General features: G+C 55.1%; 7 protein-coding genes across 7 annotated transcripts; 5 read left to right on the top strand and 2 right to left on the bottom strand.

Annotated features, from left to right (window-relative positions):
- Window positions 1–2: 2 nt before the first annotated feature.
- Window positions 3–839, bottom strand: EX895_004209 (uncharacterized protein; the record flags this gene model as incomplete). Its single annotated transcript, XM_029884805.1, has 2 exons — window positions 3–409; window positions 506–839. The coding sequence occupies 2 exons, from the start codon at window positions 837–839 to the stop codon at window positions 3–5; spliced, it is 741 nt and encodes a 246-aa protein (XP_029738906.1).
- Window positions 840–1,587: 748 nt separating this feature from the next.
- Window positions 1,588–2,104, top strand: EX895_004208 (uncharacterized protein; the record flags this gene model as incomplete). The annotated part of the gene is made up of 4 exons (XM_029884804.1): window positions 1,588–1,594; window positions 1,669–1,823; window positions 1,910–1,986; window positions 2,071–2,104. 4 exons carry the CDS (start codon window positions 1,588–1,590, stop codon window positions 2,102–2,104), a joined length of 273 nt encoding a protein of 90 aa, XP_029738905.1.
- A 2,160-nt stretch (window positions 2,105–4,264) lies between these two features.
- On the top strand, window positions 4,265–5,545 carry EX895_004207 (uncharacterized protein; the record flags this gene model as incomplete). The annotated part of the gene is made up of 1 exon (XM_029884803.1): window positions 4,265–5,545. One exon carries the CDS (start codon window positions 4,265–4,267, stop codon window positions 5,543–5,545), a length of 1,281 nt encoding a protein of 426 aa, XP_029738904.1.
- A 6,298-nt stretch (window positions 5,546–11,843) lies between these two features.
- On the top strand, window positions 11,844–14,147 carry EX895_004206 (uncharacterized protein; the record flags this gene model as incomplete). The annotated part of the gene is made up of 1 exon (XM_029884802.1): window positions 11,844–14,147. One exon carries the CDS (start codon window positions 11,844–11,846, stop codon window positions 14,145–14,147), a length of 2,304 nt encoding a protein of 767 aa, XP_029738903.1.
- A 1,190-nt stretch (window positions 14,148–15,337) lies between these two features.
- Window positions 15,338–18,577, bottom strand: EX895_004205 (uncharacterized protein; the record flags this gene model as incomplete). Its single annotated transcript, XM_029884801.1, has 1 exon — window positions 15,338–18,577. One exon carries the CDS (start codon window positions 18,575–18,577, stop codon window positions 15,338–15,340), a length of 3,240 nt encoding a protein of 1,079 aa, XP_029738902.1.
- A 4,055-nt stretch (window positions 18,578–22,632) lies between these two features.
- Window positions 22,633–24,236, top strand: EX895_004204 (uncharacterized protein; the record flags this gene model as incomplete). Its single annotated transcript, XM_029884800.1, has 3 exons — window positions 22,633–22,746; window positions 22,858–22,992; window positions 23,112–24,236. 3 exons carry the CDS (start codon window positions 22,633–22,635, stop codon window positions 24,234–24,236), a joined length of 1,374 nt encoding a protein of 457 aa, XP_029738901.1.
- A 939-nt stretch (window positions 24,237–25,175) lies between these two features.
- EX895_004203 (uncharacterized protein) lies at window positions 25,176–27,926 on the top strand (the record flags this gene model as incomplete). Its single annotated transcript, XM_029884799.1, has 1 exon — window positions 25,176–27,926. One exon carries the CDS (start codon window positions 25,176–25,178, stop codon window positions 27,924–27,926), a length of 2,751 nt encoding a protein of 916 aa, XP_029738900.1.
- Window positions 27,927–27,995: the final 69 nt, after the last annotated feature.

The following is a 27,995-nucleotide window of genomic DNA, read 5'->3' as shown; positions in this document are numbered from 1 at the left end:
CCTTAAGCGTAGGTATCGACGAGAGCATCTCTGAGCTCGTTGACGGTATCGCCGCCGTTCTGGGCACCACTGAGCTTGAAGACGCTTTCGATGACACTGATCTCTGTGGCGGTTGCGTCGGTGCCACAGAAAGCGGCAAAGTCGTTGACCACCAGTCCAGCGCCGATCAGGTCAGAACCGCGGTTGACGGTTCCTGCAACAAGGGGCACTTGGAGGAGAGACGAGAGCTCGTCCTGGTCTTGCAGAGATGTTCGTGGGTGCGTGAGGGCGCCCTGATTCGAGATGGCAGAGTACGAGCCGACCAGCACGTTGTCGCCGACGGTTTGGCGGAATACTTCGACCTTGAGCACATCGGCAATGATTTCTTCCGTTTCGCGGTCCAGGTCCGGGTGGACTAATGCGACGTAGTCTGGCGGCGAGTACAAGCAACATGAACGATTCAGAAGGTTAGCAAAGGGGAAGTCCTTCCTTAAATACAAGCCATGCTGATGAGAGTGACACTTACCATTGCAAGCAATGACGTTCCCAAGCGCAGAGAGACGCTCTTCTACACGCTGAATCGCCACGGACTCGGGCAACGAATTCCTCAAATGCTGCAACTCCTGGTCGGTGGTTGTCGAGGGCACGAGCAGACCGTGACGGTTGCCGACGGTGAGACGACCGACCAGACGCGTGCCTGCGATGGAGCAGTGGACAACGGGGATCACATCGGCCAGCTCGGCCTCGAACGTCGAGTAGAAGTTGGCACTGCCTCCGATGGCGACGAGGCAGTAGCCGTTGGTGAGGCGTGCGAACACGCCGATCTCGGACGAGTTCTCGAATTGACAACGAACAGCCATGATGGGTGAAGGTGTGGTGGGTTGGTTGGTAGTGGAAGTGGCGGTGAGATTCAACGTGAAAGAGGTGAAAATCGGGAAGGGTTTGGGTTGAACGGGTGTAGGTGTTCTTGATGGGTTTGTGGTTGAGGGACGCTTTTCGACCAAGATGGCTCGTCCTTATATGGTTGATGGAGAGAGAGAGAGAGAGAGAAGCGAGGAGAGATGTATAAACAGTGTCGTCGATATTGCCGTTGACAGCGATATGCTCAGTTTTGCTAAAGGAGAACGAGCGAGAGTGGAGAAAATCCTCTTTTTCTGCGTTGCGCAACAAGAAATTCTTGCTGATGTAAGCATATCTCAAAACTTCGGATCTCGCTCGTGATGGCTGTCACAGTTGAGTCAAGTGCGAGTCATTTCGTTTTCCCGCGGCGCGCTGTGAGTCTGTTCTCTACCAACTGCACCGAATCCCGATGTGTCTATTCAAAAGCCAAAATACCTCGGATTTCGGACATGTGTTCTGGCCGCGAGAGAGAGAGAGAGAGAGAGAGAGAGAGAGCGAGAGAGAGAGATTTTTCTGCCTTGCCGCTCACACCAACTCTTTCGACGTACAACTCACACTCGCTAGCTTTGTCAAGATCGACTTCGGACCACCTCTTGCGCGCCCACCTTCTCTTGATCGACTCGACCGTCTTATCCGCCTTCAAGCAAACTTCCATCCCCCGCTTTGGACTATAGCGCAGCACAACCAGCTGCCACACATATCGCAAAGATGGATCGTGAGCATCAGAACCCGCCAATGAAACATGCCTCGCACCAGCCGTCATCGCTGACAATGTCTTCAATTATACAGTCTCGGGCCTCTCATCGTCGGAGCAGCAGGCTATGTCCCGCATCATCGAGCAGAAGCAGATGAAGGACTTCCTCAAGCTCTACACGGGTCTCGTCGAACGATGCTTTGAATCGTGCTGCAACGATTTCACGTCGAAATCACTCAGTTCCAAAGAGGTAGGTGACATCTTCCTTGCTCGCATGTCTTTCATTGACGGGAGCAAACTTTACTGACTAGATCGCGGTCGCCGCTGTCGAAACAGGACACATGTGTCTCGAACTGCATTCAAAAGTTCCTCAAGCACTCGGAGCGTGTAGGTGCGCGATTCGGCGAGGAAAAGTAAGTCGCACGCTTCCCCGCGTTGTTGTTTCTCTGTTCTCGTGTGATGCTGACATTCTTGGTTATATCTGGTATCGTGAACAGCGCAAAGATGATGGCACAGCAGCAGAACAAGTGAACTCTCCACTCTCTCCCCAGACCAGCACTGTACTTGCAAACAACAGCACGAACGGACGAACGATTCAGCACCGCTTCTTCTCCTGTCGAAACACATCTCCGTGTGCAGCAAGACGGCTTTTGAGGTGGCCATTCTGAGAAGGAACCGGCGTGCTGGGCCAGTGAAGATGTCGGTGCGATACGATAGACGTCGACAAGCGAAATGTGAAAAGGGACCCAAGAAGTTCCGCCTTAAGATCGGGAGGGCCGAACTGGACAGATCGATCAAGGTCCCTCCTTCGGAAGAGGCCGATGTCATGTCGCGAGTCGCATTGGTGACAAGAGACAACAAGAGGCACATACGCTCGTCCCCAACAGACCAGAATGCCTTCTTGTCTTGTCTTGTATGTGTCTGCCAGTTCTGGCAAGAAATCTAACAAACTCGTTGGGGTAGCTCTGTGGGTGGTACGTTGAGACTCATTCCTCTGTTCAGGGTTCACTTGCCCGCCGCTTTACCACACGCTCCTTTTCCTTCATGCTTGCGCCTTGCTTAGAGCCTGTCGGAGACAAGCGCGGGGTCTCGCCCGCGTCTTGTTTGCATTCCGACTTGGGCCTTACTGCGTCGTCACGCCCCGTATTTGTACCGAATTCGCCGTTCAAGTGTGACTTGATACGTCCCTGGCAGCATTTCAAAGAACCCCTTGATCCCCCCTTGTCCATCGCTGACTTGCAACTGCAGCTGACGCTTGTCTTGGCATCAGCCCCACACTCCACTCCCACTGCAACAACAACTCGCTCGGTCGAGGTTCATCACACGATCCATCCCGTCTTGGCAGTAATGTTCATACCTGCAAGCAACACCTCAGCGCCGTTGGCATGCCAGTTCCGAGACCTCATCGACTGTCATCAATGTCGTCTCTTGACAGCTAAGTCCGATCCGCTTGCGCCCCGCGTCAAGGAAGCGCGATTTATGCTAGTCGGGAAGGCGGCGACCGCTTCTGAGTTGGCCCGCTAGCTTACATGCAGGGCCACCTAGACCACCCTAGTTTCCGGAGCCCAGACTCGCGTCTCTCATCGGTGACTGGAGAGGGTTTTCCTCCGACCACTGCGCCATCCATCTCATGCTCAAACGACCGATACAAAGCTACTCGACCTCGATCATTTCGATTTTGAATCATGCACGGGACCGCGACGCAGGTTCGTGTTCAGAGCGTGTTTGGGTCATGCTCTAGCCGAGACGTGTCGAAGCTTGTCAAAGAACACCAAACCTACCCATTGCATCTCTCCTCCCTTCCTTTGTCTCTCGCATTTCAAACAACATGGCGGATAGTGCAGACGCCCTGCATTAGCGTGTCGCAGCTTGCCGTCGGCTGCTCAAAACCCCTCAGCCCGCTACTAGGAATTCTCTTTCGCCTCGCTTGCTCCTTTGCCGGTTCCTGAGGGCTCTGCTAGCCATTCCGCTCCGTTCAGAAGTTTTTTGACTCGTCCACCCCGTTCTCTATGGTGCACAAGCACCCCGTCTCGATGACTTCTGTCACCTAAAAGACTCTGTCCACTTTCGCCGGCTACCTCCTGTTGAGACAACAGGCCGGCCCCGAATCACATCTCGCCTTAGCCTCGTACCTCAATCCCGTCGACCACACAACGCCGCACCTCGCCCCGTCAGAGTGTCACTTGCACGCCAACTCCTCTTGACTCCCACCCTCAGTCCCGTGCCTGCCCATCCAACCCGTCCCGCTCGCAGTGCCCTTGACCTGCGCTTCAAGCGCCTCAACGTGTCTTGTTGATCGTGGACCCACCTTCATGGGCCTCTTACCCCACCACCTCCTCCTACTCTCCCTCTCCTCATCCCCGCCCTTTTTGCCGGCTTGTTGATCTTACGGGCACCACAATTGTCGGCGTTTCTCATTGGACAGAGATCCATCATTGCTTATCACATTGGCGTTGACTGGTCAATCGCTTGGTTGCCTCTCTAACCCACTTGCGGCCGGACTATCTTGGTACACGCAGACCCACTCTTCATCAGCCGTCTTGGCTACAGGCTCTCGGCTAGCCGTGTTTGCTTAGCGGTCCTCCTCGGCCTCTCGAACAGATATATAGAGCACCGCTCCCTTCTCGTCCGAGCTTCGGGCCACATCCACTCGTACCACCACGTTCCTTCTTCTCTGCGCTTTGTTCAGCAATGGTCCGCCTTACAGTCTTTACGCTCCTCAGCGCGCTGCTTTGGTCAGTCGCCTCTGCATATCCGCAGGCGGTCCTCAGACCTGACGCCAACAAACCCGACTTGTCGACCGAGCCAATCCCCTTCCCAGATGTCACCGGTCAAGAGGTGTTGAACATCACTAGGCCTGACGTCCCTGCGCAGGCCGAGCTAAAGCGTGACGCCAAGACCGGAGCTACTGGAATTGACCCCAAGACGGGTCTCCCATTTGCTCCTAAGGGTGCCACGCTCGTTCAATACAAAGGATGCAAGTCGCGCGCGTACAGCATCCCCATGTTTGTCAACAAGAACTACCCCATCACCGGTTCCAGTGATGCTTCTGTCGCCTGGATCGTCCAGCACGGCTCTGCTCGCAACTTTGACAACTACTTCTCGTCTGTCTACGACATTGTGCACGATGAGGGAGTCGTCATTGCTCCCAACTTTTATGCTAACACCGATACCGGTAACAAGGCCAAGTGGTACCAGCCCAAGAAGAACCTCGCCTGGAACAACAACGACTGGTTCAATGGTGCCGATGCTGTGGCTCCGGCGGGTGCCGGGCTGTGCTCATCGTTCGACGTCTACGATTCCCTCGTCGAGCTGCTTGCCGACAGGACCAAGTTCCCCAACCTCCGCACCGTCTATGCCGTCGGACACTCTGCCGGTGCCAGCATGTTGGCCAAGTACGGCATGCTCAAGCCGTACACCAACTTCCGCTTCGTGCTTGCCAACTCGCCCTCGATGCCTTACTTTACCGACGCTCGCCCTGACACGCCTACTAACTGCGGCAACTTTACGTCGTGGGGCTACGGCTTTGGCGGAGAAAAGCCGCGCTACGTCAAGCGTCTCGTGCCGCGTTTCCAAAAGAACGGCGTTGGATATTTCTACAACTGGATCAGTCAGGATGTAACGCACATGACTGGTACGCTGGATACCTACAGAGCGGATCCTACGGGTGATCAGAGCTGCCCCGTCCAGGCGCAAGGTGGGCGCAACCGTCGCGACCGTGGCTACGCCTGGTGGGCCTACCTCAACCTGCTCGGCGGCACCACCACCGACGTCTCGCAGTTCTACGGCTACGAGGCGTTCAAGGACCAGGGCGTCACCAGCCTCAATCCGCCCGAGTTTGGCGCCCGTCACTGCGTCGTCAAGGACGTCGCGCACAACAACGTCGCCATGTTTGCGAGCGCGTGTGGACGGGCTGCTCTCACGGGTGCGGCCGAGCTTCCTCCTGGTCCTGGGCCCATTAGGCCAGCGTAGGGTCGAGGCTGCTCGATCTGATTGCTGGGGGTCTTGGTTGTTGTTCAAGGTGGTGTGTTCGTGCGTCCTTTCTCCTCAGATGTAGGAATGTGGGCGCATGTGTTGTTTCGCTGTGGTTTGTTGTGTCTGATAGAATGTGATGGTTTGGTTTGTCACCACGATGTGCAGATCCAGCCCGATTGACTTCGAGACAGAGTGATGCGTGCGTGGCAAGTATGAACTGCTTCATACGTTGAGTTAGGCGTCACGTAGTGCTATCTTGAGAAAGAGCGCCGAGAAGAGTCGTACGTATCGGCGCTGTGTCAGTCCTGTATTTGTGCTAGCTTCTTGGTCGGGAAACTCCCAGATCGGATGACAGGGGAAGGCAAACACACCCTGTACGAGAGATGAGATGTTACTTTGACTGTCCTACGAATACGAGAGGCAGCGATCAAAAGATGAAGTGCGTGTGATCCCAAAGCCAGTGTCAGTTACAGTGACGGATTTTTTTGACGATGCACAGTTACCCGAGGCCTTTTAGGCACCGATCAAGGCAAATGTGGACCTCAGCCTCTTGAAGTGATGTCTCGCTAACGATGGAAGCTGCGCATGGCTCTACACTGTCTTTGCGAAGTCCTTTCACCGCCCTTCCGTGAGATTCTGGCTCCATGTCCAGATGCAATGCTCAGTTGGCTGTCATTTTGCGTCGACTGACGTATTGCTTGATCTCGTCCGTGTTGAACCGCATCCTGCAGAGGTGACCAATAGCGTCTCGGGCCGAACGATTGTGTCTTCCGCGTACTCTGTGCAAAACTTATGTGCCCTCATGCTTGTTACATTCCCATTCCGCGCTTGCTGTCTCTTTCCTGATTGATTACTGCTGGTCGCACATCGTCTATTCGACAGCGCTCGGCATTGGTCGTGCTTCTTTGGGTGACTGAGTCCTGCAGTGTCTGGAACAAGAACCTTCCGATCGATCGCAGCCAAGACGCCAGATCGTTTTGCGACGATTCAGTCTGGAAGCAGAGCCCGCACCTTGTCTGCACGGTCCACGTCGAGGTCCGGTCTGGGAGAGTCGCGAGAGCCGTCTAGCTTCCCTAGAAGGCTTTTCTTCAAACGGCCCTCTGGGCTCGAGGTAGCCGGCTAGCTTGCCATGAAGCCAGCCTGCTCACAGTCGAATAGACCACACCTTCCTCCAGCAGTAGCACTAAGGTTCCATTTCGACGTACTCGCCTTATTCCTCGTGTGACCCTGTCCCGATGCTCAAGTTCAACGTTGTCCATCCGAAACTCGTGGGCGATGACGAGCTGTGTTCCTGTTTCGAACTGCAGGCTAGTCTGGTCTTCTTCCGTCTCGATGCATGGTGTTGGCTCAGCCTGGTCTCTTCTTAGACCGGGAAGGGGCAGCTGCAGCCCACCAGGACTCGATACGTTGCACGGCAGCCATAAGTGCCGATGATGCTTAGCGACGAGCCACTGACGCCACAAACGGGCGTGACTCGTTCAATCCGACTTCGCAGCGCTTGCAGGTTTCCCTCTGAGGTTGTCTACCAGAACAGTTCGAATTTGAGATGGTGTGGCAATACAACAGCCACCTCTTCATTTTATGGAAGCGTATGCCAAGTCCCCTTTGTGGCCACCGATTACGACCTAAGGTGTTAATGTGATTCCCCCTGAAGCCTAGCAAAACGGGAAAAAAGAAAGGCAACCTTGGCGAAATGATCACAGCAAGTTGACAAGAGCGATCTAGAAACATCTCGTGTGGTCGTACCTTTTCCAAAATTGAAAAAAATGAAAATTGTAATTTCAAACATTGTACCAGCAAGACAGTTTCACAGAACAATACCTAAAAAATCATGCTTTGAACTGTGTGAAGAAAGCATTTATAGTTAAGTGCATTCCCCTCCAATGATTCTATAGGTGCTTTTCTATGATTTCTAAAAGGTTATTCGTCCTGACAGTTGATCTCGTGATACAGCATGCTAATTGAATGTATCATATGTGTAGCTGTTGAAACCTAAAACCTCCGGTCTGAGATGCAATCATCACTCTACCGCGAAAAGCGTCCTTCTCCAGCACAAAAGTCTTGGTGCTTCTCGTTGCATTCATGTATGATTTCATTGCTGGATCATAGCGCAATGTTATAGTACTGGTGCCGTGCTACGTACTATGAAATTCTTCGAGGGAATCTGGGCACATGCTATTCGCTTTCAATTGTAAGACCCTTACCGTTTTTATTCTTGCTGTTTGCGTTTCTCCTGAGAGGATTTTAGGATATAATCATCAACCCAAAATAGAGGTATGGCCCCTGTTCAACCAAGGGACGATCGAAATGCTTAGAAGCGAATAAGCAGATTCACGGATTCTTCTTCTTACAAAGCGGTTTTGTGTGATCTTTTCGTAGAACAACGCCCCAATTCGGTTCATACAACCCAGTTTTCGCGATTCGCCACTAGGTAACACCGTTTATTATCCTTGACTTCCTATGATAACCACCGGTATAATTCCCACAAAACTCTAATGGCAAGGTTTGATTTTTCGTTCTGCACGAATCACTTTCAGTCATTTTACGATAAGGGGTTGAGAGATATTGGGAGTTGCTCGTTGGTCGACAATTAAATCTCGTGATATTGGGTACAAAATAGACCAGATCTATCTGGTCATAGGCAGGCAAAAGAATGAAGAAATGACGAAGGACGAAGGCGTTGCGTTTCAACAAGAACGTTTAAATTCGAGATATCCACACCGTTTGCTGGAGGTTCGGACTGAGGCAGCAAGTTCTCACTCTGATGGTCAGGATTGAATGGCTGTGTCGAGATCACGTGCGAACAAGCTGTAGCGAGAAGCGACAGGTTCAGGAGGTGGCTACTCCTGCTCAAGGCTACGCGGGGCGTACGGGACGCCATCTCCCTGGACTTTCATTTGCTGCAGGGTTCAAAGAGCAAAGAAGTCTTGTATCTCAGTGTGCTGTTGACAGCGAGCGGTTGCGATCTTTGAGAACGGACTTCCGCGTTCAGGGCCAATGGCACGAGCGAGGCACAGAAAAAACGTGATTCGGATCGGGACCGAGAAAGCGAGCGACGCGGTCCAGCGCAGTGCAGTCCTTGAGACAGCCCTAGCCGATCCACGTCAGGAGCCCCGTTTGAGAACGTGAAAGAGCGACAGATCAGAGGTGGCGAGCCCAACACAGCGAGGGGCGACGTTCGAGAGCATGTTTTAAATTTGTGGACGAGTTTTGTTTCGCACTCTTGGCGTTGACTTGGCACATCCGAGACGAATGTGAGACGGGCAAGTCCTCGCTTCTCGTCAACTGCCAAATTCGAGGGTTCCCACCATGTCTGCCTAGTAAGGCCTAATTTAGCACCTGGCTCGTACCGTACGTGTTTACGACGAGAGGAAGCTTGGCATACGACTTGATATTGTTGTTGTTGTTGTCGTCGTCGCCGCCCATGTCTGGCTCTGCGTTCTGCCCGGTGTTTCGGGGAGCAATGTACTCGATCGTGCGACTAGTGCAAGAGAAGAACGAAAAGAGAAGAACGGAAGGAAAACAATGACGGCCACGCCACTTTTCCGAAGAAAGGTGCAGATCCACCGAGGTGGGCTGCCAAGCGACGATCATCTCAGGTCTGATCTTCGAGAGGCACGCGTGACACCCCGATAACAAAGAACAGCTGTCAAGCGTCGACGTTGTAATACCGTTGCGAAAGGCGACGAAAGCTGTCTTTGGTTTGTGGAACAAGCCCCGTTCACGACAAGCGTCCGGCCGCTGTAAGAGAGAGTCTGATTAGAAAGACAACGCATTCACAAGCGCACTGCAGGTTTGCAGCTGCAGACCGGAGAGAACGCACGGAACTGGGTCGACGCGAGGTAAATGCAGTGACATTGTCCCGAGGGTCTGCTCTTGCCAAAACACACCTTGCCTACAGGTAGGGGCTGCTCTGGGTCACCAAGGCTAGAGTGCTGACCCGTCAACTGAACAGGCAAGCCCACCTGTCGGGCTAGGCGCAGGCTGCAACAGGCCCGTCGAGCGTCTAAGCTCTGTCTAGTAGAATCCTGCGGCTCGGACTTGTTTCGTGCAGTACTTTGGCTCTGCCCTTGTTTCCTTCGGAAAGACCGTTAGGCCGAAATTCGAAGAAAAGAATCAAAGAACCAAACAGACACGCAAGCGACGGCGGTAGCGTGGCATGGCGTGGTATGGTACCGGACGGTGTGGCATGCATGCACGCAGATCCACCAACGCGCTTAGTACAAGGAGTCAATAAGCGTCGTCCAGCGGTGGTCTGTCGTCGAGCTGCTCGGCTTGCCGGTCAATGGACTTTAGCCTGCAGCGTGTTGTGTTGAGCGCAGATACTGCATAGGCGCGGATGCAAAGACGAGCGCATCTTGTCGTCCCAATGCGCTTCTTCATTTCAGCACGCATAGGCATACCAGGGAAGGTCTCTCTCTTCATCGTCCCGGGCCGTTCATGTAAGTCTGGAGTAGTAATGGCAGGCGAGGTTTTGTCGCTCACGAGGGCTAAGGAAGGATTGACAACGTCCGTGCTTTCGTCTCGGGTCTCTTGCCTCTGGAGCCGAACGAGGTGTCCGGCGAAATACTGTAGCAAAGTTGAAAAACAATTGTCAAATTCCGAAACCATTTTGGGCGGGTTTCACTCACTGTAGTGTCTCGATTTAGAAGTTCATTTCAGAGCAACACTTTGGGACAGGTGATGTTAACGTCAAGGAAGGCGAATTTCCAGCGTCGAGTGTGTCCGTTTACCCTGTAGACAGCCTTTTGCTTGCCTGTGCCCACCTACCTATCTGGCCGCCTTCCTCTGCAGGTTGCGAGCCGAGCCACATGCCCAGTCTAGCTCTCCGGCGCTGTATTACCGACGCGTACACACGCATTATGCAGAGCTCTACCGTCGCTCGGACGCCTGTTCAAGCTGCTCATTCCCGTCGGACTCTTTGTCTTGCTTTCTGGTCGTATATCGAACTTAGGGGGAAAGATGTCAGCCTCTGCGCAAGTGCCCCGATTAGCATTCCCTCGTGTCCGCGTCCCGCTCTGCATTCAACCTTGTTTTTATTTATTTTTCTTCCTCTAGCGTCCCTCTCTTGTTGTGATTCCGCTGGAGTTAGTTGCCTCTGACGACACTGGCTTCGATCTTTGCTTACCCTCTTTTCTCTCGCCTTGGCTTTGGTCACCGAGGTTTACCCCCTTTTTTGAACCGTCCTTCCCGCGTGGGCATCTACTGTACTGTGTAGTCCCTCTCCACTTTGCCTCGGCTAGGACTCACGATGATCATGTATGCCGTGACTGGGACCCTACTGATCTGTCAACAATGCACCTTTGCGATCAACAGGGGCCACCGATGAAACAGCGAGCTCCTTGGTGGTTCCGCAAGAGATTATCGCCAAGCGATGAGAAAGGCAATCTTAGACTCGGATCTCATTGCAGTAAAACGGACATGTATTGCGGCAAAAGAGGAGGAGGTCCATCCATCGGTTCCTCGTCCGGTTCATCGTTTCCGCCGTCTTGGCGGGTGAGTGAGAGAGAGAGAGGGGCGCACAGAGAGTGGTTTCGAATGGAAGTTGCCGTTTACGGTATTCCGTAAGTGAATGAATTTTCATTTTTGGAATGTTTTAAATTTTGTTTTTCTTTTTTTCTCTGGCTGTCTTTCTTCCTCTCCGACACTCGGACAGGATTGCTGTGTTCGAATCGATGCAGCCTGGACGGCCCTGCCGCTTTGGGTGCTCGGTCATCCCGTCTTTGTTAGTCCCTGGGCTGCACTGCAGACTTGCAGAACTGGTCGGCCCTCGTGTTGCCTTGGTGTGCGAGCTGTGCTTACATCGCTGTCCGTGTCCTCTTTTGCCTCCCCGGACTTTGTGCGACTGAATTGTTTTTGACTCTGTCTCGGCCCTTGGAGTGGCTGCAAAGAGCAGAATGCACCTGCAGCAAGACAGGGTTTTGGCAACTCTACTTGTTGTCGCCGGGCCTTCAGCAACAGTCACTGACGGCTTTACATTACTTCTGATGTTGCTGGCTGAGTCTCCTCTACCTTCCGCTGGAATCTCTCGATCATAATACCATCCATCCCTCGCTCGATCAACATCATCCCCCCTCTTCAATCATTCGGACCTTTCGTCTTCACCATCACCATCACTATCATCATCACCATCACCCTATCGTCATCCTCGTATACCCTTCTAGGAATCGCATACTGGCTGCTCTCCCCCAGCCGGAAATCTCCCTAGCACAACCAGCCTACTCAGACCTCGGTTCAAGGCATATCCCATTTCGACCATCCATACGCATCCAGACTGGCCCTGCTCGATCATACCATGCCATCTTCCACATCGGCGCTTGTCGCCACCCTCGCGTCAGCGCTCCTCCTAGCCCGAAGCGCGAGCGCACAAGTCTCGCTCTCTCCCGCCACTAGCCCTTCAAGCGCCGGCTCGGTCATCTCCAATACCATCAACCCATCCTACGCCGGCTTCGGTATCGAGCCTTCGGATCTCTTCGTCTACACCGGAACCTCCTCCGCCAATCAGCTCACCTTTAACCTCCTCTCGAACCTCGCCAACTACACCGGCGCTCCTCCCCACATCCGTATCGGTGGCAATGCAGGCGACACCATGCTCTACGACTCGTCCGTCACTGGCTACGCTCTTCAGCAGAACCCAGGCGCTTCTGGTCAGGGCAGTGCAAGGCCGTCAGATTATTACTTGTTCGGCGACGATTACTTCAAGGTCATGAAGTACTTCCCTGATCACACACCCATCACCTACGGTCTTAACCTCGCTTACCAAGGCTCCGACGCCCTGCAGCGCATCGTCGAACAGGCCGGTGCCGCCTTTGACAATATTGGCACTGCTGGCTCTGGCAGCGGCCCCAAGCTCTACAGTCTCGAGATCGGCAACGAGCCTGATCTCTACATCGACCTCGGCTACCGCTCCAACAACTGGAGTCCCACCGACTTTGGTAATGAATGGGCGTCCCGCGCCGAGGTCATCTACAACCAAACCCTCAAGCCCAGAGGTGTTAGCTCTGATTTCTTCGAAGTCGCTGCTACCGCCACCACCGCCTCCAAGAACGGTCAGCCATTCCGTATCGCCAACCTCGTCGGCAACACTCAAGGTGTCGCTGCCGACAACGGTATCTACGTCGCCGGATGGAACCAGCACGACTATTACTACTACGTCGGCGTCTCCGGTTACAACCTCACTATGTCTCTCCTTCTCGATCTCTCCCAGACCGTCAAGCAGTTTGGTGAATGGGCCAACCAGGTCAGCCAGTCCCGCATCACCGGCAAGCCTTACTACCTACGAGAGATGGGCAGTGTTGGACCCAACGGCTTGGCTGGTATCAGCGAGACCTTTGGCAACGCCCTCTGGACCTTGAACTTCTTCTTCTACGCTGCCAGCATCAAGGTGGACAGTGTCCAGATGCACATGACCCAGTACTCGATCGCTGCGCCTTGGCAGACCAACAACTTCAACAACCAAAGTCCTCACGTTCGTCCCACGTACTACGCATGGGCTGCCTGGGCTCAGATTATTGGGCCCACCTGCAATGCACAGATTGCACCCATCACGCTCAGCAACCAACCATCCTCGTACAACAACCGTCTGGGTGCTTACGCCGTCTATCGTGGAAACACCTTGACCTCGGTGGTCATGATCAACTCCCAGCCATACTACTCGTACAGCGGCAACCCTTCCTACCAGAATTTTGCCATCAGCTTGCCTTCTCTCGCTGGCCAGACCGTCTACCTCTCGGTGCTCTACGCCAACGGTGCCGACGCGACCAGCAACATCCAGTGGAACGGCATCAGCTACGAGCAGAGCGGCACTGGTCAGCCTAGCACCGTCAACGGAAGCCAGTGGACTATGACCGTGGGTTCCGACGGTACCCTCACTGTCCCCGTCCGCGACAGTCAGGTCGTCGTCGCCAGCACGGTCCGCCTGGGTCGAGAGGCTGTCAACACCAAGAACTGCCAGAGCTTCATCTCGAGCACGGCTGCCAGCAGCAGCGGCGGCGGTTCTGCTTCCGGCACCTCCGGCAGCAAGCCCGCGCCCACGTTCAAGTCCACCACTGGCTTCAAGTCGAACCTCCCTCTCAGCATGACGGCCATCATTGCCATCGCTGCCGGTGGTGGTGTGCTTCTGATTGCTCTGCTTGGCCTCTTCATCTGGTGCTGTGTGCGTTCATGCAAGAAGAGCAACCGACGCAAGGCACGCTCTGCTGCTATCCTCAAGGCGCCTCCTCGTCACGATGACCACCCTCTGCTTGAAAGGGACGGAGCCGATGAAAGCTACGCATCATACCCCGCCTACCAGAAAGGCTACGACGCTTCACCTGCCCTTAAAGGGTGGGATAGCCCCATGACTTCGGTGAGCCACCAGCATCATGTGCTCCCATCTCAGTCGTACAACAATGTCCAGCCTCAGTACGAGTATGTCCCGCCAGGCTATCAGTACAACCAGCACACTCCTCAGATGATGCATTCGCCGGCACCTCAGCAGATGCACTTCCAGCAAACACATGTGCAGAACCCATACCGAGCCTATTCAAACAGCCAGCCCGGGTACAGCCAATCTGGGCACAGTCATGGCCATGGTTACGGAGGCGGTCACGCATTCTAAGCAATCTCCCCCTTCCCCTTAGATGCATCTATGCTCCTTCTTCACACGGACTCTTTCTCACTGCAACATTGCAACATCAGATTCGGACTCGTTGCTTGGAATCCCTCACGAACATTCACTGCCGCTCCCACATCCCTCAAGCTCCGTTCGCATACCCATTTTCGCCCTGTCCGAAAATTTTCCATACATTCTTTTTTGGCCATGTTCACCCTCGCCTATTGCACGCGCGCTCCGTCGCATTGTCATGTATTCGCACGTCTTGTCCCTTGTTTGTTTGTTGTCTGGCCGGGGTTCTCCCATCCCCATCCCCGTTTCATTCTTCGTGTTCGTTGCCCATCCTTTTCTTTCTTTCTTCTGTAAAGTAACGTTATCTGTCAGGGTCTCATCTCAAAAAGCGTCACCATGTCGTTCATTTTCGAGATCTCTTGTTGGTAATACCATTGTCCAACGTCTTTCGGCCTGTATAGGCCTGTCCATGCTTGATCCAAGTTGTGTGTGTGTGAGGATTATACGGTCCCTTGAAATGAAAATCGTGCAAGTCGTCTTCAAGTTACTAAGTTAAGAAGAGCAGACACTGACCTTGATGCCGATCGGCTCGCTTGCTTCCGATCGTCGACGACACCGTATCTGCGAATGTGCTGTGACCGAACAAGTCCCATGACGGTGCAAAATGCTGGCCGGTTTCCAAAGAAGCTCAACTGCACATTCCAACGCAGGACTTGGTCCGAACTGTCGTGCAAGCTGGCCGCTCCACCTTTCGAGTGTGAGCTCCTTCACCAATGTTCTCACAGTTGCCTGGAACGCCCCTATGAAGCAATCGTTCAGAGAGGGACCATCGATCCTGGCAGCGACCATCGATCCTCGTCGATGGTCCAAGGGTTTGAAAGATAAGTTAGCGACAAGCGCAAAAGGCATCTCAGCTGTCACACACAATGCAACGAAACCCCACTTCATAACGAACCGCCTCATCTCAGGTCTGCTTCAGGTTCTGACGCGACGAACCTCGCCGCATCAGACAGGAACACAGCAAGTCACATAAAGGGAAGAGAAGGTGGGCTGGATGCAAGGTATATTCGCGAGATGCAAAAGACGCAATCAAGAGAAGCGCCAGGTATAGTATCCTTCATCCAAAAGACATGTCTCCATGGAGGTTGATCACGTAACTGTTTGACGTTAAGCAGCCGAATTGCTTACCAGGCGATCTTGGCGATGATGCTGTTGGGGAAGGTCCTTACCAGCAGCTTGCGGATCTCGTCCATAGCCAAGATGCCGATGGCGAGGGGGATAGGGATGAACCAGAACTCGATGGGGATCGAAGCGGTACCAAAGAGGTTCTGGATACCCTTGACCTCGGTGACAAAAATGGCGATGATGAGCGCAGCAAGAGGGCCGAGGATGAGATAAGGGTTGCGACGCTCCTTGCGGATGGGATCGGCCTGGAAGATGGAGAGACGCTTGTTGCGGACCGAGAGCAAGTTGCCCCACTGGAGGATGACGAGCGTGACAAAGTAGACACACTGACCCTGCGCGAGGAAGTGGTTGAGTTCGTCCAAGGTGTAGCCGTGGAAGCCGTCTCCGAATTTTTCAAAAGCAAAGAAGAGATCTCTAATGGGGATGTGGGCGTACCTCGACATGTAGAGGAAGAACATGGAGTGTGCTGTGAGCGTCTCCATGACACCGATGAACAAGTAGCTCTGCCCGTAGATGGCCTTGTTGACCAGGTGGTCCTTTCTGGGGTTCCTCGGCTCGAGCGACAGCAGGTCGAACTCCTCCTTCTCGAAGATGAGTGTGAGACAGCAGACCAAGTCGGTGAAGCAGCAGATGATGATCATGAGGAAAGAGCTGAGAGGCAGAGGAACACCGAAGAAGACGTTAAGGATCACGGGCCAGTCCTCGGACCAACTGCCGGCGGGGAGGAGGTAGGATATGACCTTCTGCAAGTTCTGGAACACGAGTCGACCGAGCTTGATAGCCTGAATGATGGAGCTGAAATCGCCCATGAGAACGAGATCGGCCGCCTCCATGGCGACGTCGGAACCGGAAACCATGGCGATACCCACATCGGCAGCCTTGAGCGCAGGGGCATCGTTGACACCATCACCAGTGACAGCGACGACGCAGCCGCGGTCTCGGAGCTCGTTGACAATCTTGAGCTTCTGCTCGGGGGTGGTACGGGCGAAGACGATCTCCTCGTAACGGCAGATGACGTCCCACTGCTGCTGAGTAGTCTGCGGGATCTCCTTGCCTTCGACGAGCAAGCTCGCCTCGATGATGTCCTTGGGTCCGTTCTGCTTCTTGAGTGCCTTTTCACTGAGAGCAGGTCCATCGCTGGCGAATCGACCCTTGGCCTCAAAGTCGGCAATGCGGTCAGGCTCACCATTGTGAGTAAAGATGCCGACCATCTTGCCAATGGCAGCCGCCGTCAGAGAGAAGTCACCAGTGACCATGAAGAAACGTGATCCAGACCTCCTGCACTCGGAGACGGTGTGAGGAATGTCGGAACGAGGAGGGTCCATAATGCCAAGGAGACCGATGACGATGAGCTCGCCTTCGCAGGCGGTAGCGACCTCTTCCTCGTAGTCCGTTGTGCCAGACTTGGAACCGGCGCTAAACTGACGCTTGGCAAGGAGAATGACACGCTCACCTCGGCGCGCCCAGGTCTCCTGCATGTTGACGAGCTGCGAACGGGCGATTTCGTCAAAAGCCTTGATCTGGCCATCCTCGGCAGAAAAAAAGTGCGAAATGCGAGGCAAGAGAACATCAGGGGCGCCCTTGACAAACATTTCGTCGGCGGTGGGAGTGGCGGACTCGTTGTTGGATCGCATGACGGTAAGCATGAACTTGTTCTTCGAGTTGAAGGGAATATCGTAAACACGTCGGTAGGCGGCCTTGATCTCTTCGGAGCCGGAAAGCGAAGCAGAGAGGCGGAGTACAGCGGCGTCGGTGGCGTTGCCTTGTACACTGCGCTCCGAGGGGAGCACGGCTTCGCTGCTAGGGTCGAAGAAGGCATCGTTGCAGAGAGCCATTCCCTTCTTGAGCTCGTAAAAGGCCGAGACCTTGTCGAGACTGGCGACATCGTTCCTGCTGCACTCCTTATCGACGAAAGCGATCGAGTTGACTGACATCTTGTTCTCGGTGAGGGTGCCGGTCTTGTCCGAGCAGATGACGTTGACACATCCGAGCGTCTCGACGGTGGAGAGCGACTTGGGAAGGACGCGGACATCACGCATGCGGCGGGCGATAAGCGACAGAGTGAGAGCAACGGCGATGGGCATTCCCTCGGGGATGAAGGCGACGACGAGACTCATTAGGTTGGTCAAGATGCCGACGGTGCTGAGGAAGCCAGGGTGATCCTTCCGGAGCCAAGCGAGCCAGGCAATGAGCATAATGAGGACGAGGGTGACGGTCAGGCCAATGATGATGAAGACGAAACGCGAGATTTCCTTCTGAAGCTGCGTGGGCTTATCCTTGTCATCGTTGGTGAGCTTGTTGATGCGACCCATGACGGTACGCTGACCGGTGAGCACGACGATACCGGTGGCGTTGCCGTTGCAGACGTGCGTTCCGAGGAGGGCAACGTTCTTGGTCTCGAGGAAGTTGGTCTCGGTGGGCTCGACAGTACCTGGGATCTCTTCGGATTCACCTGTAAGAACGGATCGGTCAAACTTGAGATCGGCGGAGGTCTTGATGAGTCGCATGTCTGCGGGCACCTTGTTGCCTGTGGAGAGAACGCATACGTCACCCACGACGAGATCAGAGGCGGGGATGGATTTGTGCTCGCCGTCGCGGATGACGACGGCATTTTCGGGCAGGAGGTGAAGAATCGAGTTCATGACCTTCTGTGTCGACCAATCCTGGAATGCGTTGAAGATTGCCTGGAAGAAGATGACGATCAAGACGACGATGGCGAGGGCAAGGTTGTAAGCCTGAGGAGGGTTGCCGAGCGGTCTCCAAGAGATGAAGAAGATGATGACACCGATCCAGAGAATGGAGCAAAAGCCTCCAAAGGTGTAGTTGAACAGCTTGAGCCAGTACCTGTTCTTCTTCTGAGTGAGCACATTCTTGCCGTTTCGCTCGAGGCGACGAGCAGCGGCGGGCGTATCGAGACCGGCATCGGGGAGAACGTTGAACCTCTGAGCGAGCTCGTGGGGCTCAACTGTGTGGAAATCGAGCGAACCGAAGAAGTCGGTATCGGAGAGGTGCTCCTTGTTCTTGGTAGCTTCGACGCCTTGGGACTCGTAGACCTGGATGCTTAGTGTGCGGAAGCCGATGGGGATGTGGGAGCGGGTGGTCTGCGTACGAGGAGCCTTGATGCTGACGCGAGGAGCCGCCGAGGGGCCGACGGCATCGATGTGGCTCTGGTCGGATGGAGTCTGGCGGAACTGGTCCTTCTCGACATCGTAGTCGGAGATCGACTTGGAGTCAGACATGCTGGAAGATGGCGAGGAGGCTGGAATCGATCGAACGGAAGAACGATGTTAAAGCCAAAGCCCGAGGGAGGAGCAGGTGCGAAAGACGCAGACAGGAGACGAAGAAGACGAATACAGGATAGGGACTCAATAGCGGCGACACAGAAGGGGACCTTGAGTCTTTATAGCTCTGGATCGCTAAAGGTGAGCAGCAGGCGGCAGCTTCAACGGACTGTGCTCAGGAGTGAGGGATCAGGGCATAGACTGCGAAGGCCGCCATTGAGAGCTTACTCAGGGCTGAGCATCAAGATCACACTGATGATGGGGTGGCCGAGGAAAAAGGGATGAGGCGAGGGAGGGTTGAGGGGATTTCGCTGCCGGTGGACCACGTTGATGCGAGTGGCGGGCTTGTGCGATATGAGAAAAGGGAAAGCGTGCGGCAGCGCCATTTTTGTTTCAGAGCGCAACCGCACCACGACGAGAGGCAGAGGCTATGCGCACACGGTGAAAGGAGGTCGAACACGCACGAGGGTGCAAGGGCAATCGCCATGGTGCGAGGACCAAAGATCAGCGCGCCGAATCAGGAACGTCGAGCAAGGAAGGCGGTGACCGTGTTGAATGTGGATCGACTGGACAGCTTCGATAGCCTAGACGCTGCTCATTATTGGAAGGGAAAGTGCTGGCCAGACGTACAGTATGCCTAGATGCTCTGGCCCAACAGTGAGTGGGCGAGAGAATATGATTTGCCTCGCGATAGCCAGTGTGCTGCCGTTACCGGTGGGGGGTTGGTGAAGAAAAAACCCAGCTACAAGAGAGGAAGGAGGGTTGAAAAGCACGGTGATGCAGGGTCTAGGGTTGAGGGGAAAGAAATGGCACCGAGAGAGCAAGCAAGGAAGCGCAGCGCAATGAAGGCAAGGGCGGGGAGTGAAAGCTTCGAGAAGAAGGAACGGAAGGGGGCAGTTGCTACAGCCACGGCGAGACAAGACGAGAGCAGAGAGGGAGAGAGAGAGAGCCAGACGAGGGTCGAGGGGAGAAGAGCATGGACAAAAAAGCGCCGATAACGACTCGCGACCACGATGATGCCGATGATGGCAGACCAATTGAAGCGGCGGGCGCAGCTTTTGACAGCTTGTCAAGAAACACTCGATACGGTCTATGATTGGCGGCATGTCTCCAAACGGAGAGGGAGACAGAGAAGCGCTTGTTTGCCCGGCGGACAGTCAAGCGAACCAATGGCTCTCGAGGTCATTGGGGTGAATGGTGAGCAGTAGCAGCAGCCGCACTACCAAGCATGAGCATGAGCTGGGATTAGGGTTGTTCTTGCCCAAGCGAAGGGCAACGATGCTGTATATGCCCTCGACCCACTCACAGCTTTCAGAGAACAGACTTCGTCTTTGTCCAGGGTTGAGGGTTACTAGATCGATCAGGCAGCTCGCAAGACAAACTGCCCGATGGATTTTCTCAGCGATTCTGACCAAGCTGTTAGACCTTCACATTCAGCTCCACCAGGACGGCGAGCCTTACGTCTTGATGTCAACCGGCGGCATGAAACAATGACAGCAGCAGCAGCAGCAGCAGCAGCTCCCTGCATCAGCAGCTCTGAACGCGTAAACCTCTTCGGCCCGAGCGTCCATGTGCAAGCACAACATCCAGCTTTTGCCACGCCGCACGATCACAATCGTGATAACACGCAAAGTCATCGATGATGGTGGCCGATCAAAGTGCTTACCTGATCGACATTGAACGTACCAAACGACTGAGCATTGCAGAAGGTGAGCGGCAACTCGCATTATCCAGCGTCGCGTGGTCTCCAGCAGGTCGATGACGCCGCGAGCATGTGTGCGCAACATTGCGCTCTGCTCCACGTCGTGCAAGCAGAACAAGCGACCATTGAGCGCAGCCGGTAAACCACCAAGGAGACACTCTCGGTTAACGAGTTATGCGCGAATTCCTGCGCTGTGCTTCTCGTTTTCGCATCTCCAGACTTCGCTCCGAGCATGCCAGGAGGGTTTTTGGTGAAGGGGTTTCCAGCAAGCCGGGACCGGGTCGGAGCGACGCCTGTGACCACGTTGCCAGCGAGCGCGTGGCTCCCCCTCCTTGTCTCGATGACGGTACAATCAAGCCATTCAGGGTTCGCCAAATACAAGCTAGTGTAAGCGCTTCCTAGACGCCCATCGGCGCTGCTGTCATGGTCGTCTCGCTTCCATGTTCGTACGCGCAAGTGAGAGGCCCGTTCCTCTCGCTTTCGACAGCGCTACTTCTGATTTGCGGCTGATCCATCGATAAGCGCGCTCATTTGCGCTCTTTCTGCCCGCGACTCGCGCAGCTTCACACGCTGAGATAAAGAGAAAGAGAGGGCAGGAAGGAGAGTGAGAGCACGGGGTTCAGGGTCAGCAGAACGCGAGTGACAGTTAGCAGCCGTTGGCCTTTCGAGCTCCGTTCGGAGAAAGAGCACCGCATCTGAGCGCGTCTGCTCTGTTCGAGACGCTCGCACCCGCCGAGCCAACGAGGTTTTGCTCGTGTCGGAGCAGCCGATAAAGCTTTTCAAAAGCCAAATGAGCCTTGCTGATTGCATGCGCTGCCGGCGAGATCCTCGTTTCCCACGTTCCGGTGGGCATTGCAACTCTCGTTGACAAGTGGGGCCAAGTCGACGCTCGAGTGCTTCTAATCTTTCAAATAACAAAGCTTCATGGATTGCGTCCAGCCTTTTTTTGTCTGGCTGGCATCATATCTAAATTCGCGCACGCAAGCAGGGCCTCGTGCAAACGCGAAGCGAGGCCAGGCGTTCATTTTGGCCTCTGTCTCGGCTTTGCTCATGCGCAACGCACGCGGCGCTGTCAATTGATGCACGCCCCGGCGATCTCAACGCAGCTCGCTCCCTGCCTGTCGCTTGATGTCTTGGCCCCATTGCACAGCCCGCCTCGGTCTTGGTGGACACTAACTAGAATTAGTCGACTCACTAGACTAATGCACTCGTCTGTGATTTGCTGTGGAATGTCTCACCTTCTTCTCCGCTTGGATCGCATGAGCAACCATGGCAGCAGCTGCGAGCTCGCTCTTTTGTCATCAAGTTGGGTTTCATGCCTCGCGTCCAGCTGGCACTGCAGTCGTCGGGTCCTGGCCGCTTCATCTACTCGGTCACAGAGCAGATTGCAGGAAAGAACCCGCCAACCGCGACAATGCTGCAGCGCCTGCGCCAAGCCCCCTTCACACTCACTCACTGTTGAGGCACTGCAACGCGCACAGATCCCGTTATAGCACATGAGATGTTTCATAACACTGCGCGTTCCCTGTACAGGTCTCAAAACAAGCTTATTCTGAGCCACCAACGGCAAACTCAAGCTCACAACGTTAGAAAACACGCTTGCTCTCGCTCTACCTCTGGATCCCCTGCCGTGGGAACCACAAATCACAGTGTGACAGCCCTACTTCCTTCTTGCCTGCGTCTACACCTTGCACCCAGGTCTCCCAACGGATTCGATCTGCATCTGAGGGAGGAGGGAAGTCAGTAGGAGAGAGAGAGACAGACTGATACACATGCTTGGCAAACCCGCTCTTGGCTGCTCTTCAATCCCTTTCCTCACCGTGACGCTTGAGCTTGACTCCTCGCTTCCATCCTGTCCCCCTCTCGTCTCGTCACACCAATCTCTGTCGACTTGCGATCTGGATCGCTTGCTCAGTAGATTCGGCTCTTCCGTACCTCGTCGCTTCTACCGACTCTCCTTTGCCCATCGCTTCTTCTTGTGCTTCTCCTTGCGCCTTTCGTCCGCATCGCTTCACAGCAGCACCGCCTTTTCGCTGCTTTCTTCAAGGTCACACATCACCCTTACTCGTCGGCCGCAGTCACTCCGGGCTCTATCTTTGACAGCAGCGAAATAGCCTCACAGCCTCAGTGTAGTCACCGGCCTCTTCCGTCACAGCGCCTTTCGCACCCCCGACTTCAAATCTCATATATACAAACGCCATTTCGCTCGCCCATCTCTCTTTGAAACGCCGACCGCTTCTCGACCCTTTTGCATCCCGAGCCTGACACTTCGTGATCGTCTCTGCAACTAGCATAACCACCTCTTGGCAACATGTCGAGGCTGTCCACCATCATCGCAGCGTGCTTTTTGCTCCTTCTCTCGGCGTTGGCCCAGGTGCAGGCGGCCAGCGAAACTTCGCTCTTTGCCGACACTTCTTGCAACTCTGTTAGTCTCTGCCCGTTGTCATTGATGGATGGATCAAGAAATTGACCGTTGCTCTCTATCACTCAGAGCTGACAATCCTGTTCTCGTTCTTCCTCCTCTTCTCTACCAAAGAACCTATGCCTCCGCGTTGTCTACAGTCCCTCTGAAAAGAGGATGAACATGACCATGTCCGCAAACGGCGGCGGTGCTCCCATCGGCTGGTACAGTGTTGGCACTGGCAAACAGATGGATGGCTCCAACATGATGGTAAGTCGGAAGCATTCGAGTGTTGTGAGATGCAGCTCGGCCAGAACACTCGATGTGCCGCGCTTGCAAAGGAATGTAGTTCTAATCCATCCTTTTGTCTCTCTTCACATCTATCGCAGCTCGGCTGGGTGGATACAGATGGCAAAGTCGTCATGTCTCAACGCACCGCTACTGGTCATGTCTCACCATCTTCCACCATCACTGCATTGGCAGCCAACCTCGAGCCGAAGCACTCCTTCTCCAATAGTTCTGGCACCGTCTGGGCTTGGTCGTTCCCCATGTCTGGCTCCGAAACGACGCCTTCCAAATCCACACCCTTCATTTGGGCAGCCAACAAAAATGACAACCCTGCCTCGAGCACCACAGCCCAGATCAAGCGCCACACAGCTTATGGCTCCATGACCTTGGATCTCACCAAGCCGTATGACGCCTCGGCGTCCTCGTCGTCTTCGGGCAGCGATACGGGTAGCGGCACTGCTGTGAATCCCGCCACGGGCGCTGGCAACGAGAAGCAATCGAACCGCATCTTGAACAGGAGCAACAACCTCATCATCGCGCACATGGTCACGATGATAGTGGCTTGGTACATCCTTGTGCCAGCTGCCATCCTCATCGGTCGATTCGGTCGCGCCTTGTTCACGTGGTTCCCCGTGCATCGCAACATCCAGATCGTCGCCTTCCTGTTCGTGCTGATCGGCCTCATCCTCATTATCGTCGAGGTCGGTTCGGGGACACACTTCGACAGCATGCACGCCAAGGTCGGCCTTGCCATCTTTATCATCATGCTTGTGCAGATGGCGCTGGGAGCCCTCGGTCACAAGACGAAGCGCTTCCATGTTTCGAGGATCGTCCATGTTGTCATTGGACTCACCATCACCGTCCTCGCGGTTTGGAACGCTACGACGGGTCTGAGCCTGTGGCAGTGGGGTCCGCCTCGATGGGCGAGCTGGATCTTGTGGATCTGGTTCGCGCTCGTTGCCCTCGCTTACGTGGCCGGCTTGGCGCTGCTTCCTCGCGACCTGCGACAGTGGCGGGAGGCTCCTGAAAACAAGAGCCCGGAGAAGCAAGCTTATGTGGGCCTCGACCACCTCTCTTCGTCGGGCGCCTCTACACAGCAGCATTCGCCCAGCGAGCCAATTCCATCGCACCCGGGTTGGGGCCCGCCGCCGCTGCATACGGCACCTTCGCGTGCCTATCAGAGCTACTCTTCGCCGTCGCAGAAAGCACCCGGCAATCGCATCTGATGGTCAGATGGTGCGTCTTTGCTTCCTTCCGAATTTACCGTTACTGTGAAGGCACTGCAGCGGTCACGCAATGCAGTCCTCCTTTTTCCTCATTCGTGCCTGATGGTATGGCCCAAGCTGCATCATAGCTGCTAGTTCGGCGTCCAAGATTGAAGGGGCGTCTATTATGAGAAGAGTGTGCATGGCGTGAGTCAGCAACGATACCTGCTTATCTGCTGAATAGGCAAGCACAATAGATAGCCTGTGCTTTCGAAGAAAGGGCAAGGCAAGGATGAGGGACCGCAGTTCTTCCACGTGGTTCTCTGCAACAATCTCGCTTCGAATAGTTCTAGAGGAGCCGTGCTTCTATGCATGGTTCCGAGACTAAGTCGGTGTAAGTGCTCGAGACCAAGAGTATCGGGAGCAGATTCAAGAAGAAAAAGTAGATTCACTTAAAAATCGGGAAGATCGGGTCATCCAGCGCCACTGCAATCTGCGAATTTCCGCGTGCTCCTTCGAGAAAGGGCTGGAAAGCCCCAGATTTTTGTGGAGATTTCGAGTGTTATCTCGGGAAGCTTTCGGATGTGATTCTTTCTCTGCAACACTCACTCATCATGAGACAACGGCGCACAGACTTTCTCACAGGTCTGATTCAGCTGATTCGGATGGCTCGTTCCGATCGAGCGTTCGGATAGCTGGTTTTAGACGAGCCGAAAGCGATACGGTGCATTGAAGGATATATACTGAGCAGCCTCAGATCCGTTTCACCCAGCTTCCTTATTATCGAACAAACTAGCGTTGTCAAAGTCAAGCTTCGCATTACCATATATACCTTTGTAGAAGCACACGACATCCCCCCCCCATTGTCCCCCCTTCCCGCAACCCTCCCTTCCGCCATCGACATTCTTTTACCCCTGATCGACCGCATCCTATCACATATACACTCTCTCACTTGTCACAATGTCGTTTGAATTCACGGATCGAGCTCAGTCGTCGGTTTCGGCAGCGCTTCAGCTCGCCAAGGACCACTCGCATCCGCAGGTCAGCCCTGCTCACATCGCGCTGGCGCTTCTCACCGACGACACCTCCAACTCGCAAGGCGTCCAGTCCACCAACGAATCAAGCCAGTCGCTCTTCAAGAGCATCTGTTCTAAAGCGGGCGTCGACGCAAAGATTTTTGAAGACAAGCTCCGCACCAATCTCCGCAAGATTCCTTCGCAGACGCCTCTGCCGGACGACATCAGCCTCTCGAGCCCGGCGCTCAAGGTGCTGAAAGAAGCCGAAAAGCAGAAAAGCACTCAGCGAGACGCCTACATCGCCCAGGACCACATTCTTCTCGGCCTCATCCAGGACAACACCATCAAGCAGCTTCTCAAGGAAGCCGGTCTCGCAAACGAAGAGCTCATCAAGACCGCCATCACACAGGCACGAGGCGGACGACACATCGACAGCAAGAGCGCAGAAGCAGGCTACGACGCCCTTGCTAAATACTGCACCGATCTCACTCAGCTTGCAGCCGAGGGCTCCCTTGACCCCGTCATCGGACGTGATCAGGAGATTCGACGAGCGGTGCGTGTCCTCTCCAGGAGGACCAAGAACAACGCCGTCCTCATCGGCAGTCCTGGTGTAGGTAAGACCGCCATCGTCGAAGGTCTTGCCCAGCGTGTTGTCGACCGCGACGTTCCCCCCAACCTCCTCGGCAAGATCCTCAGTCTCGATGTCGGCGGCCTCATGGCTGGTGCCAAGTACCGCGGCGAGTACGAGGAGCGCGTCAAGTCGGTGCTGTCGGACATTGAAAAAATGACCGCCGACGGAACGCCCTGCATCCTCTTTATCGACGAGATGCACCTTCTCATGGCTGGCCAGGGCAGCTCGGGCGGCGGCATGGATGCTGCCAACCTGCTCAAGCCCATGCTCGCCCGCGGCAAGCTCCGCGTCATTGGCTGCACCACCGCCAACGAATACCGCCAGTACATCGAAAAGGACGCGGCACTCGAGCGTCGATTCCAGTCGATTCTCGTCAACGAACCCACCGTCGAGGACTGCATTGCCATCCTCCGAGGCATCCGCGACAAGTACGAGGTGCACCACGGTGTCCGCATTCTCGATTCTGCCATCGTCTCGGCGGCCCAGCTCGCTAAGCGCTACCTCACTGACCGACGTCTGCCCGACTCGGCCATCGACCTGGTCGACGAGGCCTGTGCCGACGTGAGGGTCTCGCGCGAGACGGTGCCCGAAGAGGTCGACAAACTCGAGAGGAAGCGTCTCCAGCTCGAGATCGCCGTCCACGCACTGTCGCGCGAGAAGGACGCGCAGTCCAAGCAGTCGCTCGAGGAGACCAAGAAGCAGATTCAGGCCATCGACGACGAACTCGCCCCGATCAAGGCGGCCTTCGAAGCGCAGAAGGCCAAGGGCGAAGAAATCAACACAGTGCGACGCAAGATGGAGGAGGTGCGCGCCAAGATCGCCGAGGCGGAGCGTCGCTACGATCTCGCCACCGCCTCTGACCTCAAGTTCTATGCGCTGCCAGACCTCGAGACGAGGCTGCAGCAGCTGCAGGCCGCCGAACGCAAGCGCGAGGAGGAAGGCCGCGAATCGGACAACAACTCCGTCACCGCCGACTCGATCGCCGCCATTGTCTCGCGCTGGACGGGCATCCCCGTTTCGCGCATGCTCGAGTCCGAGAAGAACAAGCTGCTTCGTCTCGAGCGCACGCTGTCCAAGGAGGTGATTGGACAGGACGAGGCGGTCAAGAGCGTTGCCCAGGCCATTCGACTTTCGCGCTCCGGTCTCGCCGACGCCAACCGTCCGATCGCATCATTCCTGTTTGCCGGTTCGTCCGGATCCGGTAAGACGCTACTCAGCCGCACCTTGGCCAAGTGCATGTTTGACTCGGCCGACGCCATGGTGCGCATCGACTGCAGCGAGTTTTCGGAGAAGCACTCGATCTCGCGTCTCATTGGTGCCCCGCCCGGCTACGTCGGTCACGAGGAGGGCGGTGTGCTGACAGAGGCCGTGCGACGCAAGCCGTTCAGCATCGTGCTGCTCGATGAGATCGAGAAAGCTTCGCGCGAGTTTGTGCAGCTCTTCCTCGGTGTGCTTGACGAGGGTCGCCTGCAGGACAGCCAGGGTCGCCAGGTGTCGTTCCGCAACACGATCATCATCATGACGTCGAATTTGGGCTCTGCATTTATCAACGAGGCGGAGGACGAGGAGATGACCGAGGCGACGCGCCAGCTCGTGATGAACAGCATCAAGGCGGCCATGCCCACCGAGTTTGTCAACCGCATCGACAGCATTGTGGTGTTTAGCAAGCTCTCGCGCCGCAACGTCAAGTCGATCGTGGATGTGCGCCTGCGCGAGATCGAGCAGCGCATCCAGGCGAACGGAGGCAAGTCGAAGCTGGTGCTCGACGATGCGGCCAAGGACTTTTTGGTGTCGATTGGCTTTTCGCCCACCATGGGTGCTCGTCCGCTCAACCGCTCGATCCAGCAGGAGCTGCTTTCGCCGCTGTCGATTCTGATCCTGTCCGGCCGCATCAACATCAAGGACGACGAATTTATCCGTGTGCAGTTTGACCCGCACAGGAACGGCCTGGTCGTGTTGCCCAACCACGAGGGCAATGCCAATGGCGCCGACGAGGACGACGACATGTCGGATGACGACGACGATTACGAGCATGCCAAGATCGAGGAGGATCCGCTGGATTAAGTCGGCACCTCGCGCGTTGTCTCTCTCTCTCTCTCTCATATAAAAATCAAGTTCGCGTTGCATTCTCAC

The sequence above is a fragment of the Sporisorium graminicola genome, chromosome SGRAM_23 (assembly GCF_005498985.1).
Source record: "Sporisorium graminicola strain CBS 10092 chromosome SGRAM_23, whole genome shotgun sequence".
NCBI lineage: Eukaryota > Fungi > Basidiomycota > Ustilaginomycetes > Ustilaginales > Ustilaginaceae > Sporisorium > Sporisorium graminicola.
Note: the sequence above shows the minus strand (reverse complement) of the source record. Positions and strands in the feature narration are given on the sequence as shown.